This window comes from Pongo pygmaeus, chromosome 13 (genome assembly GCF_028885625.2).
Source record: "Pongo pygmaeus isolate AG05252 chromosome 13, NHGRI_mPonPyg2-v2.0_pri, whole genome shotgun sequence".
Taxonomy (NCBI): domain Eukaryota; kingdom Metazoa; phylum Chordata; class Mammalia; order Primates; family Hominidae; genus Pongo; species Pongo pygmaeus.
This window is the reverse complement of record NC_072386.2, coordinates 50,963,924-50,983,609: the sequence shown is the minus strand read 5'-3', so window position 1 is coordinate 50,983,609 and position 19,686 is coordinate 50,963,924. Positions and strand designations below refer to the sequence as shown.

Below are 19,686 nucleotides of genomic sequence, written 5' to 3'. Positions count from 1 at the left end.
GAACAAAGGTCTCTGGTTTTCCTAGACAGAGGTCCCTGCGGCCTTCTGCAGTGTTTGTGTCCCTGGGTACTTGAGATTAGGGAGTGGTGATGATTTTTAAAGAGCATGCTGCCTTCAAGCATCTGTTTAACAAAGCACATCTTGCACCGCCCTTAATCCATTTAACCCTGAGTTGACACAGCGCATGTTTCAGAGAGCACGGGGCTGGGGGAAAGGCCATAGATCAACAGCATCCCAAGGCAGAAGAATTTCTCCTAGTCAGAACAAAATGGAGTCTCCTATGCCCACCTCTTTCTACACAGACACAGCAACAATCTGATCTCTCCTTCCTTTCCCCACACTTCCCCTCTTCTTTTCAACAAAACCGCCATCGTCCTCATGGCCCGCTCCCAATGGTCGCTGTCTCTTCGGAGCTGTTGGGTACTCCTCCCAGACAGGGCGGCTGGGCAGAGGCGCTCCTCACATCCCAGACGATGGGCGGCTGGGCAGAGGTCCTCCTCACTTCCCAGACGGGGCGGCCGGGCAGAGGCGCTCCTCACCTCCCAGACGATGGGCGGCCGGGCAGAGGCGCTCCTCACTTCCCAGACGGGGTGGCCAGGCAGAGGCGCTCCTCACTTCCCAGATGGGGCCGCTGGGCAGAGACACTCCTCACTTCCTCCCAGACGGGGTGGCAGCCGGGCAGAGGTGCTCCTCATCTCCCAGACGGGGCGGCCGGGCAGAGGTGCTCCTCACTTCCTCCCAGACGGGGTGGCGGCCGGGCAGAGGCGCTCCTCACTTCCCAGACGTTGGGCGGCCGGGCAGAGGTGCTCCTCACTTCCCAGACGTTGGGCGGCCGGGCAGAGGCGCTCCTCATCTCCCAGACGGGGCTGCCAGGCAGAGGCGCTCCTCACTTCCCAGACGGGGCAGCCGGGCAGAGGCGCTCCTCACTGTCCAGAGGGGGCGGCTGGGTAGAGGCGCTCCTCACTTCCCAGATGGGGCAGCTGGGCAGAGGAGCTCCTCACATCCCAGACGATGGGCGGCCGGGCAGAGACTCTCCTCACTTCCTAGACGGGGTGGCGGCAGGGCAGAGGCTGTAATCTTAGCACTTTAGGAGGCCAAGGCAGGCGGCTGGGAGGTGGAGGTTGCAGCGAGCGGAGATCACGCCACTGCACTCCAGCCTGAGCAACATTGAGCACTGAGTGAGCGAGACTCTCTCTGCAATCCCAGCACCTCGGGAGGCCGAGGCGGGCAGGTCGCTCGAGGCCAGGAGCTGGAGACCAGCCCAGTCAACATGGCGAAACCCCGTCTCCACCAAAAATACAAAAACCAGTCAGGCGTGGCGGCGTGCGCCTGCAATCCCAGGCACTCGGCAGGCCGAGGCAGGAGAATCACAGGAGCCCGATGCAGGGAGGTTGCAGCGAGCTGAGATCACGGCAGTACAGTCCAGCTTTGGCAACAGAGGGAGACCGAAGAAAGGGGAGAGAAGGAGAGGGAGACCGAAGAAAGGGGAGAGGGAGGGGGTGAGGGACAGGGAGAGGGAGAGGTATTTTTTTCAATTTTTTGTATTTTTAGTAGAGACGGGGTTTCACCGTGTTAGCCAGGATGGTCTCGATCTCCTGACCTTGTGATCCACCCACCTCGGCCTCCCAAAGTGCTGGGATTACAGGCGTGAGCCACTGCGCCTGGCCTTGCACCCGGCCTAATTTTTATTTATTTATCTTTGAGATGGAGTCTTGCTCTGTTGCCCAGGCTCTAGTGCAGTGGCACGATCTTGGCTCACTGCAACCTCCATCTCCTGGGTTCAAGCGATTCTCCTGCCTCAGCCTCCGGAGTAGCTGGGATTACAGGCGCATGCCACCACATCCAGCAAATTTTTGTATTTTTAGTAGAGATGGGGATTCACTATGTTGGCCTGGCTGGTCTTGAACTCCTGACCCCAAGTGATTCGCCCACCTCAGCCTCCCAAAGTGCTGAGATTACAGGCATGAGCCACTGTATCCAGCCAGTAGTATAATTATTGTTTTCTTTTTTTTGAGACGGAGTCTCACTCTGTTGCCCAAGCTGGATTGCAGTGGCAGGATCTCGGCTCACCACAACTTCTGCCTCCCAGGTTCAAGTGATTCTGCCTCAGCCTCCCGAGTAGCTGGGACTACAGACACACGCCACCATGCCCAGCTAATTTTTGTATTTTTAGTACAGATAGGGTTTCACTATGTTGGCCAGGCTGGTCTCAAACTCCTGACCTCATGATCCAGCTACCTTAATTTTTGTTTTCAACTATGAAATATATTTTTAAAAACTCAGGCCAGGCACAGTGGCTCACACCTGTAATCCCAGCACTTTGGGAGGCCGAGGCAAGTAGATCATGAGGTCAGGAGATTGGGAGCATCCTGGCCAACATGGTGAAAACCCATCTCTACTAAAAATACAAAAATTAGCCAGGGTAGTGGTGCGTGCCTGTAGTCCCAGCTACTCAGGAGGCTGAGGCAGCAGAAACGCTTGAACCAGGGAGGCGGAGGTTGCAGTGAGCCGAGATTGCGACACTGCACTCCAGCCTGGGCAACAGAGCGAGACTCTATCTCAAAGAACAAAAAACAAAAACAAAAACTCAAGAGGAAAAGAATATTCTATTTACCTGGGTACATGCTATTTACTCGGGTATTTAGCCTTTTTATTGTTCTTTATTCATTTCTTATGTTCCTAGCTTTCTTCTGATATAATTTCTCTTATATCTGAACTTACGGCAATTTATTCAGAGGAGTTTTGTTTGCAACACATTCTCTTAGTTTCCTTGTATCTAAGCATGTCTTTATTTCATCTTTATTCCTAAAGAATATTTTCATTGAATTTTGAGGTGACATCTCTCTTTTTTTTTTGTCTTTTAGTGACACCTTTTTTTATTCAGCACTTTTTAAAGTTTTTTTTTTTTTTTACTTTTTAAAAATAATAGAGACAGGGTCTAACTATGTTTCCCAGGCTGATTTTGAACTCCTGGTCTCAAGGGGTTTACCTTTCACCTGCCTTGGTCTCCCAAAGTGCTGGGATTATTCATGTGAGCCACCATGCCCGGGCTGTTAAGCATTTTAAAATGTTGTTACACACACACAGACACACAAATACATTTTTTTCTTTTTTTTTTTTCTAATTGGCTCAAAAACAATAATAAAATGTTTTTATTTATTTATTAATTTTTTTTTGGAGACAGAGTCTTGCTCTGTCGCCCAGGCTGAAGTGCAGTGGAGTGATCTCAGCTCACTGCAACCTCCACCTCCCGGGTTCAAGCGATTTTCCTGCCTCAGCCTCCTGAGTAGCTGGGACTAGAGGTGTGTGCTACCATGCCTGGCTAATTTTTATATTTTTAGTAGAGATGGGGTTTCACCATGTTAGTCAGGCTGATCTCGAACTCCTGACCCCGTCATCCACCCGCCTTGGCCCCCCAGAGTGCTGGAATGCAGTGGGCAATACATTGTCTTTCTCTGGCTATTTTCAAGATTTTCTTTGTCTATATTTTCAAAGTTTGATTGTAATCTATCTCAATTTGGATTCATTTGGGTCTTTCTTTTTTATTCATTTATTTATTTTATTATCTAGCAGCCCCCTGAAACAGAGTTAGTTCAGAGAGACTCTCTGGGTTTTTTCTGTTAAGGTTCTGTTGGCCTTAGTGAATATCAGTTATTGTCTTTTGCCAACATTTAGAAAATTTTAGCCATTGTTTCTTCAACTTTTTTTTTTTTGTACTGCACTTCTTCTCCTTTCCTTCTGGAACTCTGATGTCATGAATATCAGCCCTTTGGTATTGTTCACAGATTCCTGAGGCTCCTTTTATTTTGGTGGGGTGGGGAATTTTTTTTTTTTTTTTAGACAGAGTCTCGCTCAATTGAGTAGGCTGGAGGGCAGTGGGGCAATCTAAGAATCGCTTGAACCCAGGGGCCTTTGACTCTAAGGCCCTCCTTGAGGCTCCCTCTCCTTCCTTGGGGTGTTTGACCCAGAAAATGGGGTCAAAAACTGCTGCCGCAAACATCTCCAGTGCCAGTAGCCAAGGTCTGGGGAGACCCATGGGGTCTCACCAGGAGGCTGAGGCAGGAGAATCACTTGAACCCAGGAGGTGGAGGTTGCAGTGAGCCGAGATTGTGCCATTGCACTCCAGCCTGGGTGACAGGGCGAGGCTCTGTTTAAAAAATAAAACAAAAAACCTAGGTCTAGGTCTAAAAAGGAAAAAATCAATCAGCAAACATAAATGTGGCTTTTAAGAGACATCCTTGTAGAAAAAAATGGTGCTGACAAAGGATTACTAATATGAAAATAATAAGGGATGAAACAGACTAAACAATACGGCTGCTAGGTAATCAATTAATCCTCTTGTCTTAAGTAGAGCTAATGAAATTAGGTCGACTGAAATGGTTTTGTCAGTGGTGGGGGCTTTACCCCTTCAACGACATCACTGAGGCAGTTCGTTCAAGCAAAATTACATCTACCTTGCACATAACTATAACCGGCACCCCGCACAATTCAGGGCACAAGGGAGGTATGAGGCACATTTTCATTTACCGAGTTAATGAACAACAAGGATTATCAAGAGTGTGCATCTTTAGTCTCACAGTTATCTTATGTTGTTGTTAACTGTTATTAAGTAAGGAGAAGCTAGAACAAAGAATAACACAATATTTTCTGCTTCCTTTTTTTTTTTTTTTTGAGAGGGACTCTCACTCTGTCGCCCAGGCTGGAGTGCAGTGGTGGAATCTTGGCTCACTGCAACCTCCGCCTCCTGGATTCAAGCGATTCTTCTGCCTCAGCCTCCCTAGTAGCTGGGATTATAGGTGTGTACAACCAAGCCTGGCTATTTTTCTGTATTTTAGTAGAGACAGGGTTTTGTCATGTGGCTAGGCTGGTTTGGAACTCCTGGTCTCAAGCGATCCACCTGCCTTGGCCTACCAAAGTGCTGGGGTAACAGGCGTGAGTCACCATGCCTATCCCAGATTTTCTGCTTTCTATATGGAATCCGCAGCTAGTCAAATTCACTTGACTTGTTGGGGTGGGGGACACCTGACAGCTAAGTGACTCACTAATGTGAAAATCCTCTCCAATTTTTTTTTTTTTTTTTTTGAAATAAGGTCTTGCTGTGCTACCCAGGCTGGTCTCAAACTCCTGGGCTCAAACAATCCTCCCACCTTGGCCTCCCAAATTATTGGGATTACAGGTGTGAGACACCATATCCGGCCCCTCTCCAGTTCTATGTAAAAAATCAGCTTCATCCAGATAACAACACTTTGTTACCTCTAAGGGGTGGGGTGGGTGGGGAGGCAGACCGACTTCTGGAGCCTTAATAGCAACAGCGTTTGGAAAAAAATTATTTCCAAACATAGGAGAACTCAGGATCTAATTCACATGTGATCTCCTTAAAAAACTAGTAACAGCTGCTGGGCACAGTGGCTCATGCCTGTAATCCCAGCACTTTGGGAGGCTGAGACGGGCAGATCACGAGGTTAAGAGATTGAGACCATCCTGGCTAACATGGTGAAACCGCATCTCTACTAAAAACTACAAGAATTAGCTGGGCATGGTGGCATGCGCCTGTAATCCCAGCTACTCAAGAGGCTGAGGCAGGAGAATTGCTTGAACCTAGGAGGCGGAGGTTGCAGTGAGCTGAGATTGCACCACTGCCCTCCAGTGTGGCGACAAAGTGAGATTTCATCTCAAAAAAAAAAAAAAAAAAAGAAAAAACTAGTAACAGCTTAATTTTAAAAAATATTTATAATAGAGACAGGGTCTACTATGTTGGTCAGATTGGTCTTCAATTCCTGGCCTCAAGCAATCTTCCTGTCTTGGCCTCCCAATATACTAGGATTACAGGCATGAGCTGCCACCCTCAGCCAACAGCTTAATTTCTGCCAGGTAAGGCTGTCTTTATTGTCCTTGATGGAGGTTTGGGCACACAGACTCCAGGAGTGGTGTGCTCCAGGGTTGTGGGGAAGCAGAAGAGTCCTTGGGATGCTGAGAGGGAGAAGGACTGCAGAAGGCACCAGGGCAAGGTGGGGGGTGGGGAGGGCAGGGGATACCTGGGGCACTGAGAGAGCTAGGTGGGGCTAATACCCTGCAGAAACATGCCTCCAGCAGATATATGGGATGGAGGTGCACGGCCAGCCCTCTTCCTCCTCCTATTCCTCCTCCTCCACCTCCTGGTCCCTCTCCTCCCCTGCCCTTTCACCTTTGACCCCATGGGTCTCCCCAGACCTCGGGTAGTGGCACTGGAGATGTTTGCGGCAGCAGTTTTTGACCCCATTTTCCGGGTCAAACATCCCAAGGAAGGAGAGGGAGCCTCAAGGAGGGCCTTAGAATCAAAGGAACATCTCAGGATTGAGAGTCAAGGAAAATTTGATCTTTATTATGATAATGTTCCCTCCAATCCACAGTTCTCAAACTTTCTGGTCTCAAACCTTCTTAATGTTGAAAATTGTCTTCATGGGTATTTCCATCAGTATTTGTTATATTTTAAAACTGAGAAAAATTTAGGCCAGGGATGGTGGCTCGCACCTATAATCCTAGCACTTTGGGATGCCAAGGCAGGAAGATCGCTTGAGCACAGTGGTTCATGACCAGCCTGGGCAACATAGTGAGACCCTGTCTCTACAAAAAATAAAAAATTAGCTGGTGTGCTGTTGTGTGCCTATAGTCCCAGCTACTTGGGAGGCTGAGGCTGGAGGATCACTGTAGCTCAGGATCACAGAGGAGCTGTGATGGCACCTCTGCGCAAGAGAGTGAGGTCCTGCCTCCAAAAAAAAAAAAAAAATTGCCATACTATATTTATTGTATTATGTTACATTACATTATATTTTATTTTATTTTTTTGAGACGGAGTCTCACTCTGTTGCCCTGGCTGGAGTGCAGTGGTGTGATCTTGGCTCACTGCAACCTTCACCTCACGGGTTCAAGAGATTCCCCTGCCTCAGCCTCCCCAGTAGCTGGGACTAGAGGCACATGCCACTATGCCTGGCTCCTTTTTGTATTTTATTTTATTTTTTGAGGTGGAGTTTCGCTATTGTTGCCCAGACTGGAGTGCAATGGTGTGATCTCAGCTCACTGCAACCTCTGCCTCACGGGTTCAAGTGATTCTCCTGCTTCAGCCTCCTGAGTAGCTGGGATTACAGGCATGTGCCACCACACCTGGCTAATGTTGTGCTTTTAGTACGGACGGGGTTTCATCATGTTGGTCAGGCTGGTCTTGAACTCCCAACCTCAGGTGATCCGCCCGCCTCAGCCTCCCAAAGTGCTGGGATTACAGGCATGAGCCACCGCGCCCAGCATACTTTTTATATTTTAGTAGAGACGGGGTTTCACTATGTTAACCAGGCTAGTCTTGAACTCCTGACCTCAAGTGATCTGCCCACCTCGGTCTCCCAGAGTTCCCAGAGTGCTGGGATTACAGGTGTGAGCCACTGTGCCCAGCCAGCCTTTATATATATATATATATATATATATATATATATTTTTTTTTTTTTTTTTTTTTTTGAGACCGAGTCTTGCTCTGTCGCTCAGGCTGGAGTGCAGTGGCGCGATCTCGGCTCACTGCAAGCTCTGCCTCCCGGGTTCACACCATTCTCCTGCCTCAGCCTCCCGAGTAGCTGGGACTACAGGCGCCCGCCACAATGCCCAGCTAATTTTTGTATTTTTAGTAGAGACAGGGTTTCACCGTGTTAGCCAGGATGGTCTGGATCTCCTGACCTCAGGTGATCCGCCCGCCTCGGCCTCCCAAAGTGCTGGGATTACAGGCGTGAGCCACCGCGCCCGGCCCATTTTATATTTTAAAACAGAAAAGTTTAAGCCAAGTGTGGTGCTTCACGCCCAAAATCCCAGCACTTTGGGACGCCAAGGTGGGAGGATCGCTTGAGCCCAAGAGTTCCAGACTAGCCGGGGCAACATGGCAAAACCTCGTCTCTAAGAAAAAAATAAGCCGGGCGCGGTGGCTCACGCCTGTAATCCCAGCACTTTGGGGGGCGGAGGTGGGTGGATCACGAGGTCAGGAGATCGAGACCATCCTGGCTAACACAGTGAAACCCTGTCTCTACTAAAAATACAAAAAATTAGCCGGGCGTGGTGGTGGGTGCCTGTAGTCCCAGCTACTAGGGAGGCTGAGGCAGGAGAACGGCGTGAACCCGGGAGGCGGAGCTTGCAGTGAGCCAAGATTGCCACTGAACTCCAGCCTGGGTGACAGAGCTAGACTCCGACTCAAAAAGAAAAAAAAAAAAGAAAAAATTTAGTCAGGTGTGGTGGTGCACACTTCTGGTTCCAGCTATTCAGGAGTCTGAAGTGGGAGGATCGCTTGAGCCCAGGGGGTTGGGGCTGCCATGAGCCAAGATCACTCCACTGCACTTCAGCCCGGGTGATAGAGCAAGACTCTGTCTCCAAAAAACCAAACCAACCAACCAACCAACCAACCAAAAAACCTGAGAACAATTTAAGACACAAGAATATAGATGGCCGGACACGGTGGCTCAAGCCTGTAATCCCAGCGCTTTGGGAGGCCGAGAGGGGTGGATCACGAGGTCAGGAGATCGAGACCATCCTGGCTAATACGGTGCAAACCCCGTCTCTACTAAAAATACATAAAAATTAGCTGGGCATGGTGGTGGGCGCCTGTAGTCCCAGCTACTCCGGAGGCTGAGGCAGGAGAATAGTGTGAACTCAGGAGGCAGAGATTGCAGTGAGCCGAGATCGCACCACTGCACTCCAACCTGGACGACAGGGCGACTCAAAAAAAAAAAAAAAAAAAGAAAATAGAAATACACATTATCTTAGCTTTCAGGGCAATGGAGTTTTCTGGAAACAATCCACTGTATGCTCCTGAGTGAATGGGAATGGAAAAGTCAGATAATGTCATAGTATTATTATAAAAATAGTTTTAACCTTGCCAGTTTCTGGAACAAATTTTGAGAACCACTGCTCCAGAAAATCTATGCCTGCACAACTTAGAGCAGGGCCTTTGCTGCTTGAGCAGCCCGCTGTGATCCGGAATTTAGTGGGAGTGCCCTGGAATGCCGTCCCTATCACCGCCTTACTGGCATTTGCCCTTTAGTCTGCGGAGGATTTCTTTCTAGGAAAGAACAGAGGCTGGGTGCTGTGGCTCACACCTGTAATCCCAGCACTTTGGGAGGCTGAGGCCGGTGGCTCACTTGAGTCCAGGAGTTCGAGACCAGCCTGGGCAATATGGTGAAACCCTGCCTCCACTAAAACCACAAAAATTAGCTGAGTGTGGTGGCACGCGCCTATAAGGGAGGCTGAGGCAGGAGAATCACTTTAATCCGGGAGGCAGAGGTTGCAGCGAGCAGAGATGGCACCACTGCACTCCAGCCTGAGTAACAGAGCAAGACTTGGTCTCAAAAAAAAAAAAAACAACAAAAAAAAACAACAATTAAAAAAAAACAGGAATTGGCTGGGCGTGGTGGCTCACGCCTGTAATCCCAGCACTTTGGGAGGCCAAGGCAGGTGGATCACCTGAGGTTGGGAGTTCGAGACCAGGCTGACCAACATGGAGAAACCCTGTTTCTACTAAAAATACAAAATTAGCCAGGAGTGGTGGCGCATGCCTGTAATCGCAGCTACTAGGGAGGCTGAGGCAGGAGAATCGCTTGCACCTGGGAGGTGGAGGTTGCAGTGAGCCGAGATTGTGCCATTGCACTCCAGCCTGGGCAACAAGAGCGAAACTCCGTCTCAGAAAAAAAAAAAAAAAGATTTATTATTATTATTAGTATTATTAGTTTTAATACAAACAATCCTACAGCATTTATTGCCATCTTGTAATAATATAAGGGTAATCAAAACAATATGAATAAATGTTCATATTGGACAAAGGACATCTAAAAACAAACTGTATCCTTCTCAACAATTTCTCACTTCACTGATCATTTCTAGTTGGAGAGACTTTGCAGCAGAGTAATATTACCTCCTTTTAGCATGATCCGACCCAGTTGTTTTCTTGACTTTGTTTTAGAATGAATCTCTTCTGCATCATCTAATACAAGGTTCATATACTCATCAAAACCAGTGATACAGCCTTCTATCTGCATATTCACTTGCTCATAGAGCCACACCTGAATCCGTGATCTATTTTGTAAGTATCTGAAGATGAGGTTGATGGGCTGCACCATAACCTTCTGCACTTTCTGGCCCTGGCCACGGTATGCCATGGTGGAATTTCACAAAGAGCACACTCTCATGCTTATTATTATTATTTTTATTTTTGAAATGGAGTTTTTTTGTTCTTGTTGCCCAGACTGGAGTGCAATGGCGTGATCTCGGCTTCCTGCAACCTCTGCCTCCCAGGTTTAAGTAATTCTCCTGCCTCAGCATCCCAAGTAGCTGGGATTACAGGCATGCACCACCACGCCCGGCTAATTTTGTATTTTTAGTAGAAACGGGGTTTCGCCATGTTTGCCAGGCTGGTTTCGAACCCCCGACCTCAGGTGATTCACTCACCTCAGCCTCCCAAAGTGCTGGGATTGCAGGCGTGAGCTACCAAGCCTGGCCAGGAATCCTTAAAAAGGTGTCAGGATATCAATAGATGTTTCATGAGCTAATAACTAATTTGAAGAGAACAGCCAACAAAATAGGACTACATGTATCTTTCTCATGATGGAGCTGGATAAAATCAGGTAACACTAATAAAGTCATCTAAATGTGGGCAATATAGTGAGACCCCATCTCTACAAAAAATAAATTAAAAAAAATTAACCAGACATGGTGGTGCATGCCTGTGGTCCCAGCTACTTGGGAGGCTGTGGTGGGAGGACTGCTTGAGCCCAGGAATTCAAGGCTGCAATGAGCTATGATTACACCACTGCATTTCAGCCTGGACAACAGAGTGAGAGCCTGTCTCAAAAAAAAAAAAAAAAAATTAAATTAAAAAAAGATAACCTGGCTGGGCGCGGTGGCTTATGCCTGTAATCCCAGCACTTCGGGAGGCTGAGGTGGGAGGATCACCTTAGGTCAGGAGTTCAAGACCAGCCTGACCAACATGGTGAAACCCCGTCTGTACTAAAAATACAAAATTAGCCGGGTGTGGTGGTACATGCCTGTAATCACAGCTACTTGGGAGGCCGAGGCACGAGAATCACTTGAACCAGGCAGGCAGAGGTTGCAGTGAGCCAAGATTGTGCCACTGCACTGCAGCCTGGGCAACAACAGTGAAACTCTTTCTCAAAAAAAAAAAAAAAAAAAAAAAAAGTAACCTAAAGCCAGAGGAAAATGTACTTGCTGTGGTGTAGGCCAAGAAGAAAATGTAAGGCAATTTGTAGAAAAGTTTAAGTTCATATTAAAATAATGAACAAGAGTTTAGAAAATTTCTTAGAGGTAAGACAGCTCTTCATGGCCGGGCGCGGTGGCTCATACCTGTCATCCCAGCACTTCGGGAGGCTGAGGTGGGTGGATCACAAGGTCAGGAGTTCGAGACCAGCCTGACCAATATGGTGGAACCCCATCTTTACTAAAAATACAAAAATTATCTGGGCATGGTGGCACGCACCTGTAGCCCCAGCTACTCAGGGGGCTAAGGCAGGAGAATCGCTTGAACATGGGAGGTGGAAGTTGCTGTGAGCCAAGATCGTGTCATTGCACTGCAGCCTGAGTGACAGATTGAGACTCTGTCTCAAAAAAAAAAAGCTCTTCACGAAGCAAAAGCACTTGAAGCAAAAGTAAAGCATAGCTTCTGTCTTATAGGAAGTTGGAATAGCCAAAACACCAAATTCAGGAACAACTGAAAGTACATCATAGGTTTCCAAAAGGAGAGGAAAGAATCTCTTGATTATAAAAATGATGATGCTAAAGTTATGAATAATTCTCTTAAGTTTGAAACTGAAGAGAAAAGTAATAGAGAAGAAATTGTATTATCTGGATTAGTCAATGGAGAGCCAGGGGCTCAACAAGGTCAGAAAGTGAAAGACAGAGAAGGCAGTTCTAGCTGCTATTACTGCATAATAAATAACCTCAAAACGTAGTGGTTTAGAGCAGCAGTGGTTTATCATTTTTTACTATTCTCTGGGTTAGCTGACAGTTAACTGCTGGTTTTGCCTAGGCTTGCTCTTGTGGCTGCATTCAGTAGGAGGTGGTTGGGCTGGAAGGTCAAGATGGCCTCACTTACCCATCTGGCAGATGGTGCTGGCAGTCCACTGGGTGGGTACCTTGGTTATTTTTTCAGAAACCTCTCATTCTCTGGTAAGCTAGACTAACTTCCTTATATGACAGTCGCAGGACCGTATCATAAGAGAGTGAAAGCAGAAGCTGCAATGTATCTAATGTCTAGCTTTGGAAGTCACATCACATCACTTCTGTTACATTCTGTTGATCAAAGCAAGTCAAAAGATCAGCCTAGTCCGGGCATGGTGTCTCACGCCTGTAATCCCAGCACTTTGGGAGGCTGAGGCTGGCGGATCACTTGAGCTCGTGAGTTAGAGACCACCTTGGGCAACATGGCGAAACCCCGTCTCTACAAAAAATACAAAAATTAGCCAGGCGTGGTGGTGCACACCTGTAGTACCATCTACTAGGGAGGCTGAGGTGGGAGGATGGCTTGAGCCTGGGAGGTGGAGGTTGCAGTGAGCCAAGATTGCACCACTGCGCTCCAGCCTGGGTAACAGACCCAGACCCTGTCTTAAAAATAATAATAATAATAATAATCATCATCATCATCATCATCAGCCTAGATTCAGCAGGTGGGGATATAGCTGATCTCTTGATGGAAGGAAGGGCAAAGTCACATTGCAAACGATCATGGGAGGATCTTGTGGCTACATTTTACAATTTATCACAACAGGGAATGGATATGACAAGGACCCAAACTGTATTAACATTAGTTCAAGAAGAGAGAAGCCACTTACAACTTTAGCTGAGTAATGAGATCTCAATTATGCATAATCAGAACAGTTAAGGAAGATGGAACAGGATAGTTGTTCACTATAGTCAGCTCAAGGCCCCTAGAAAATGTATTATAAAGCTGCAAGCTGAAAATTGAGCTCATTGATCAGACAGAATACCTTCTGGAAGAATTTGAGTAGAAAAGAAAAATCAGAGCAATTAGGTATGGAGAAAGGGAAATATTAAAATCACTGAATTTGATAAATTGGAGGTAAACTACAGAATGTGAAAATATCTTACAAGGCAACATTTTGTTCTGCAGAAGAAAGCCCATGACAATTGGGTCCTTGTTTGTGATACCAAAGGAGCTACTGCTGGAAAGATTAAGCAAGTCACATTCCTGAGTTAAAAATTAATGGAGGAACAGGTAAAACAAAAAATTGGTAATGTTCTCAAAACCAGGAATTTTTTTTTTTTTTTTTTTTCCGGTGGAGTTTCGCTCTTGTTGCCCAAGCTGGAATGCAATGGCATGATCTCGGCTTACTGCAATCTCCGCCTCCTGGGTTCAAACGACTCTCCTGCCTCAGCCTCCTGAGTAGCTGGGATTACAGGCATGCGCCAGCACACCTGGCTAATTTTGTATTTTTAGTAGAGACGGAGTTTCACCATATTGGTTAGGCTGATCTCAAACTCTTGACCTCAGGAGATCCGCCCACCTCGCCTTCCCTGGAATTACAGAGGTAAGCCACCGCGCTCAGCCTAAAACCAGGGATTGTTAAAGCAACTTCCAAAAAAGTTATATTGTGGTCTCTTTCCAACTAATATATGAATTTCATTTATATATGCCAAGTGTTCTATTTCCTATTATAATCAGAGACTTTATGAAAATAGCAATAAAATATCTGTGTTCCTCAATGAAGAGATCTTTTAAGTTCATGCCTGAGGTGGAGGAGCATTTTATCCCTCAGCGATGAAAGATGTCCTGTGATATTCCAGGCACTCTATGATCATTAATGGAAGAAGTGTTCTTGGACTGAAACCCATGCCTCACCCTAGTTCTAGGGGACCACTAAGGAGTCAGCTGCTTTTGATCTGAGCTCTGATGTAACTACAATACTAATCAGTATCTCAAGAAGTTCCTCTCCTTCTACCCCAATGGATGGCTTGGTTGAATCTGGCACAAATCCTAATCCTTATCAGGAATGGCCATGATAAGCTCACCTAGAGCAGAACTTCTACCTCTTCCTAGTCAGTTTGGACTGTCTTTCCAATGATAACGATTTCATGGACCTAAAACTTTTCTTCTACCCTTATTTCTGAAAGTCTTCCAACTCAGGCCTAAGAGTAAGCACACCAGGCATTTACCTGAAATAATAGACTTGTTCCATGATTATTAAATCTATAAACAGTGACCTCTTTTATCTATCGTGTCTTGGTCTATTTTGTGGTGCTATAATAGGATACCACAGACTGGGTAATTTATTTTTATTATTATTTTTAATTGAGATGGGGGTCTCACTATGTTGCCCAGGCTGGTGTTGAACTCCTGGGTTCAAGTGATCCTCCCGCCTCAGCCTCCCAGAGTGCTGGGATTACAGGCATGAGTCATCTCACCTGGCAGACTGGGTAATTTATAATGAACAGAAATTTATCGGCTTGCAGTTCTAGAGGTTAGAAAGTCCAAGACTGAGGGGCTGTATTAGGTGAGGGACTTTGTGCTGCATTATCCCATGGCAGAAGGACAAAGGACAAGAGAGAAGAGGATTAACCCATTCCTGCAGTTATGGCATTAATTCATTAATGAGGGCAGAGCCCTCATGGACTAATCATCTCTCATTATTCCTGTATAAATAACATACATATTTGATAAAGGTAAAGGTAAATAAAAACACTAAGTATTACTATCATTGAATTTTTTTTTTTTGAGATGTAGTTTTGCTCTGTCACCCAGGCTGGAGTGCAGTGGCACAATCTCGGCTCACTGGAAGTTCCGCCTCCCGGGTTCATGCCATTCTCCTGCCTCAGCCTCCGGAGTAGCTGGGACTACAGGCACCCGCCACTATGCCCGGCTAATTTTTTGTATTTTTAGTAGAGACAGGGTTTCACCGTGTTAGCCAGGATGGTCTCGATCTCCTGACCTCAGGTGATCCGCCCGCCTCGGCCTCCCAAAGTGTTTGGATTACAGGCGTGAGCCACCGAGCCCAGCCTCATTCAATTCTGTATATTTGTTTTCTTTTCTTTTCTTTTTTTTTTCTGAGATGGAGTTTTGCTCTTTTCATTGAGGCTAGAGTGCAGTGGTGCTATCTTGGCTCACTGCAACCTCTGCCTCCTGGATTCAAGTGATTCTCATGTCTCAGCCTCCCGAGTAGCTGGGATTACAGGCACCTGCCAACATGGCCAGCTAATTTTTGTATTTTTAGTAGAGACAGGGTTTAACCATGTTACCCAGGCTGGTCTTGAACTCCTGACCTTAGGTGATCTGCCCGCCTTGGCCTCCCAATGTGCTGAGATTAGAGGCATGAGCCACCGTGCCCAGCTCAATTATTTATATTTGTAAAAAGTGTAGTGTACTTCAACAGATTCAAAATTAGACTATTATTTAGAAGTATATCAATTCGCAGCCAGGGCAGTGGCTCACTCCTGTATTCTCACCACTTTGGGAGGCTGAGGCGGGAGGATCATTTGAGCCCAGGAGTTTGACACTAGCCTAGGCAACATAGTGAGACCCTGACTCTACAAAAAAATAAACAAATCAGCCAGGTGTGGTGGTGTGCGCTTGTAGTCCCAGCTACATGGGAGGCCGAGGTGGGAGGATTGCATGATCCTAGGAAGTGGAGGCTGTATTGAGCTGTGATAGTGCCACTGCACTCCAGTCTGGGCGACAGACTCAAGATCCTGTCTCAAAGTAAAAAAAAAAAGCAGCATATAAATTTGCTGCATTATATATATTTTAAGAAACTTACAAGTATTGACCAGGCATGGTGGCTCACGTCTGTAATCTCAGCACTTTTGGAGGTGGAGGCCGGCAGATCACTTGAGCTCAGGAGTTTGAGACCTGCTTGGCCAATGTGGCAAAACCCTGTCTACAAAAAATACAAAAATCAGGCCGGGCATGGTGGCTCACGCTTGTAATCCCAGCACTTTGGGAGGCTGAGGTGGGTGGATCACAAGGTCAGGAGATCAAGACCACCCTGGCTAACACGGTGAAACCCCGTCTCCACTTAAAATACAAAAAATTAGCCAGGTGTGGTAGCACGCGCCTGTAGTCCCAGCTACTTGGGAGGCTGAGGCAGGAGAATGGCGTGAACCCAGGAGGCGGAGGTTGCAGTGAGCTGAGATCGCGCCACTGCACTCCAGCCTGGGCGACAGAGTGAGACTCTGTCTCAATTAAAAAAAAATGCAAAAATTAGCTGGGCATTATGGCACACGCCTGTAATGCCAGCTGCTCAGGAGAATGAGGCACAAGGCACAAGAATTGCTTGAACCTGGGAGGTCAAGGCTGCAGTGAGCCGAGGTGGCGCCACTGCACTCCAGCCTGGGCAACAGAGCAAGACTCTGTCTCAAAAAACAAATAAATAAAAAAGATAAATAAATAAAATAAAAACAAGTATTGTCTCTGAGGTGATCTGATGATCTGGACATTAGTTCACATTACATGTAAATTTCAAGGGGAATCTATGTATTGTTCATACAGCCTTCCATTAATATATTGCAATTGGGATTTAAACAACTGAATCTAAATAAAAAATTTACGGCTAAAATGTTTTCACGATAATTCACAATATGGAGGTATTTTGATACATTAGGGACACAACACTGCCCACAGTGCCATGAGTCCAGTTGATTTTCTAGTAGGGTCTCTTCAGTTTCCAAGACTATGAAGCACTTAATGGATTCACACAGTGCTTTACAGCTTTTGAAGTGTTTTGACATTTTACATTATCTTCCTTAAAATTAAAAAGTGCTCAGTGAAGTCAGCAAGGTTAGTATATCCACTTCAGTTCTTCAGGTTAAAAAAAGTCATACTCTAATTCACAATGGTAAAGAAATGTTATTTGTGCATCTGCAAATTCTGAAGAAAATGGATTTCAGGTTTCTTATTCTGGTGCACAAGATTTCTAATATAGCATATGGCTTCCAAAAGACCCTAGCTGCTTGATTGTGGACATATTTCTTAATCGCTATACTTCAATTTCCACATCTGTAACAATGAGGTATTAATAGTACCTATTCATTGAATTATTATAAGTATTTATTAATACATGTGAAGGTCTTAAGACAGTGTCTAGCTCACAGTAAGTTCTAAATAAGTGTTAGATTGCATATTTATTATTTTAGCATATCCAATTTACTTGTAAGGATGGTTGGGATCCTGACATTACATGCACACATTTGGAAAATTCCCAGTTGAGTATACGTTAGGCAAATTCAGAAGTGTGTGTGGCCGGGTGAAGTGGCTCACGCCTGTAATCCCAGCACTTTGGAAGGCCGAGGCGGGCGGATCATCTGAGGTCAGGAGTTCGTGACCAGCCTGGCCAACATGGCGAAACCCTGTCACTACTGAAAATACAAAAACTAGCTGGGCGTGGTGGCAGGCGACTGTAATCCCAGCTACTCGGGAGGCTGAGGCAGGAGAATCTCTCGAACCCGTGAGGCGGAGGTTGCAGTGAGCCGAGACAGCGCCACTGCACTCCAAACTGGGCGACACAGCAAGACTCCGTCTCAAAAAAAAAGTGTGTGTGTGTGTATAGCAGAACTTTGTTTTTAACAACTAAAGAAATATGGTGACCCAATAATCCCGTTAGCCTTAGCTCAATTAATCGCATTCCATCTGTCCTCACAATGTTCACCCCAGTGAGAAACGAGTTCAAGCGCGTGGTAAGCGGTGTCGATATATTTTAAAAATTCTGTTATCAGTATAATGTAACAGAAAATTCAGCATATTAGCCCAGCTTTGCTCACTGGTGTGAAGATATGTCCAATCTTTCTTAGCTAAGACGTTAGAGAAAACGCCACAAGGGACCCAGCTGGGAGCTCTGCAGGAAGTTTAAAAAAAAATCATTCAGCTTTGCAAAACATCTGATGCTCAACCATCTGTCTTTGGCAGTACAGGGGCTTAAGGTCTGGTTGGTTCCTTCTGACACCTCGGAAGGCGGAGTTACAGAGGAGAAGCAACAAGTTGTACGAAGTTAACTTATCTAAGTCTCAGACGCTGGAGGCACCTGCATTTCTAGTCCCTTCAATTCTGGCCAAATTGTTATCAACTCCAGTTTTTGAGGGACCGCCAGCCCAGGATTCCTATTGGGGTCACCTTTGTGCCTCCGTATCTTAAGAGCACACTTGGGCGGGTCGGGACGGGACGTGCTCGGTGTAGGTGACTCAACACCGGACAGTTTTGCTTCCAGAGGCTGACACGCTCCTGCGCGGTAGTTGTTAAAGGGTTGGGACACGAAGATACTCTTCGCCCATTCGGGATCTCCCATTGTGGGAAGGAGGCTCAGTGGTCCCGGCTACCGGGTGAAGGGAGAACGGGCACACAGCGCTGTCACCGCCGGACAGCTGCAAGCCCGGACTTTCTCGCCAGGCTGTCCAGTACATTTCGAGGCTCCACCCCTGGTAACGCCACGCTGACGTCCGCGCGTCGGAGGCCGCCATAGGTGCGCGTCGGAGCCCAGGAGGACGTGTGGCGCGTGGACTACATCAGGTCCAGCCCTGCGGGACCCCAGCAGGCGCTTCCGGGCAAGATTCTGTGCACCTGTTTTCTCCTTCTACGCGAGTATCTTTCCCCTCCGGAAAGAATGGGTTATGCCTGTGTCCAAAGGACAAGAAGATGCGCGCCAGCAAGCCTAAGTTAACCACAGCGCGGAAGTTGAGCCCAAAGCAAGAGCGTGCCGGGCACCTTTAAGCTGTTTGTAAGCTCACGTGACTCACCAAGTGCGGGCCCCAGCGGTCACGTGACGGCGCGCGCGCCCTCGCGCAGGGAGAGCCGGCGGTGCGCGCGCCTTCGCCGCTGCCTCCCACCCACCCCCTCCACGGGAGGGTGAGGCGCGGCGCAGTGATCGGGCGGCCGGGGTCCTGTGCGCGTGCGCAGCGAACAGCTGTCACCTAGTGCGGAACAAGTCTCCCAAATTTCCCAAATCTCCCTGGGCCGAAGGCCACTGTCTTCTTCTCTTCCTCCTCCACCGAGTCGTGCTCTCGCCCCAACCCACGCGCCAGGTAACCGCTTTTCCGGAGTCCGGGGGCCGGGGCGAGGGGAGGGTCCGGAGAGGTCTTCCCGGCACTGCCCTCCTCCGCGTGGGGCAGGGGAGTGCGGGCGTCCGGGCGAGCGGCGACGCTGGGGCAGAGACGCTCCGTCCGTGACTGCAGCGACTGTCACGCTGGGGAGGGAGCGGCCGGCCGCGGCCGCAGGGGAGGGATGGAGGGATGCGGGGGCTGGTGACAGCCCGCTCCGGCCCTTACCGGGGTTCGGTACCCGCACTCGCCGTTTTCCCGGGATCCGGAGTCGGAGTCGCCTCCTTGGGGCAGAGGAGCGCTCGGGCGGTCCTGGGATGCGGACCTCTTAACGCCCCCAGTCGGTCTGTGGCGGACTCCAGGAAGGCCGGGCCTGGTGCACCCCTCGGGGCCCTCCCTTCCCTGGGAGTGTCACGACCCGCGGGGTGAGGGTGGGAGCTCCTCTCCTGACCACCCGTTGCAAGCAGTCAGCCCGTCATTCGGGGTCGTCTTCAGCCCTCGCGGCTGTCCTTTTGGTGTTTCTTTTCCCCGGCATGGGGCCATTTCTTCTGCAGTGCCTGGAGGAACCATGATGCGGTGTAGACGGCGGGTGCTTAATCAGTGCGAGTTGGATTAGGGCGCGTGGACTGCCAG

General features: G+C 47.8%; 2 protein-coding genes across 12 annotated transcripts in view; one reads left to right on the top strand and one right to left on the bottom strand.

Annotated features, from left to right (window-relative positions):
• KDM4C (lysine demethylase 4C) overlaps nt 1-19,686 on the top strand; it is a 451,156-nt gene that overhangs the window by 21,868 nt on the left and 409,602 nt on the right. For 2 of the 11 annotated variants that reach the window (XM_054502420.2, XM_063649537.1), the window contains exon 1: nt 18,883-19,038. The exons of 4 other annotated variants lie outside the window; for them this stretch is intronic. The gene's annotated coding sequence lies outside the window, so the exon portion shown is untranslated. Of the gene's footprint in view, nt 1-18,466; nt 19,039-19,686 lie in introns of those variants that run through there. 5 more of the 11 variants (XM_054502419.2, XM_063649536.1, XM_063649533.1 and 2 more) reach the window with 5 other exon arrangements.
• On the bottom strand, nt 9,738-10,196 carry LOC129044499 (small nuclear ribonucleoprotein E-like). The gene has a single exon (XM_054502422.2). It carries the CDS (start codon nt 10,158-10,160, stop codon nt 9,882-9,884), a length of 279 nt encoding a protein of 92 aa, XP_054358397.1. The 5' UTR covers nt 10,161-10,196; the 3' UTR covers nt 9,738-9,881.

Excerpts from the sequence above, each read along its gene's own strand:
- LOC129044499 (XM_054502422.2), bottom strand. The coding sequence starts at position 10,160 with ATGGCATACCGTGGCCAGGGCCAGAAAGTGCAGAAGGTTATGGTGCAG.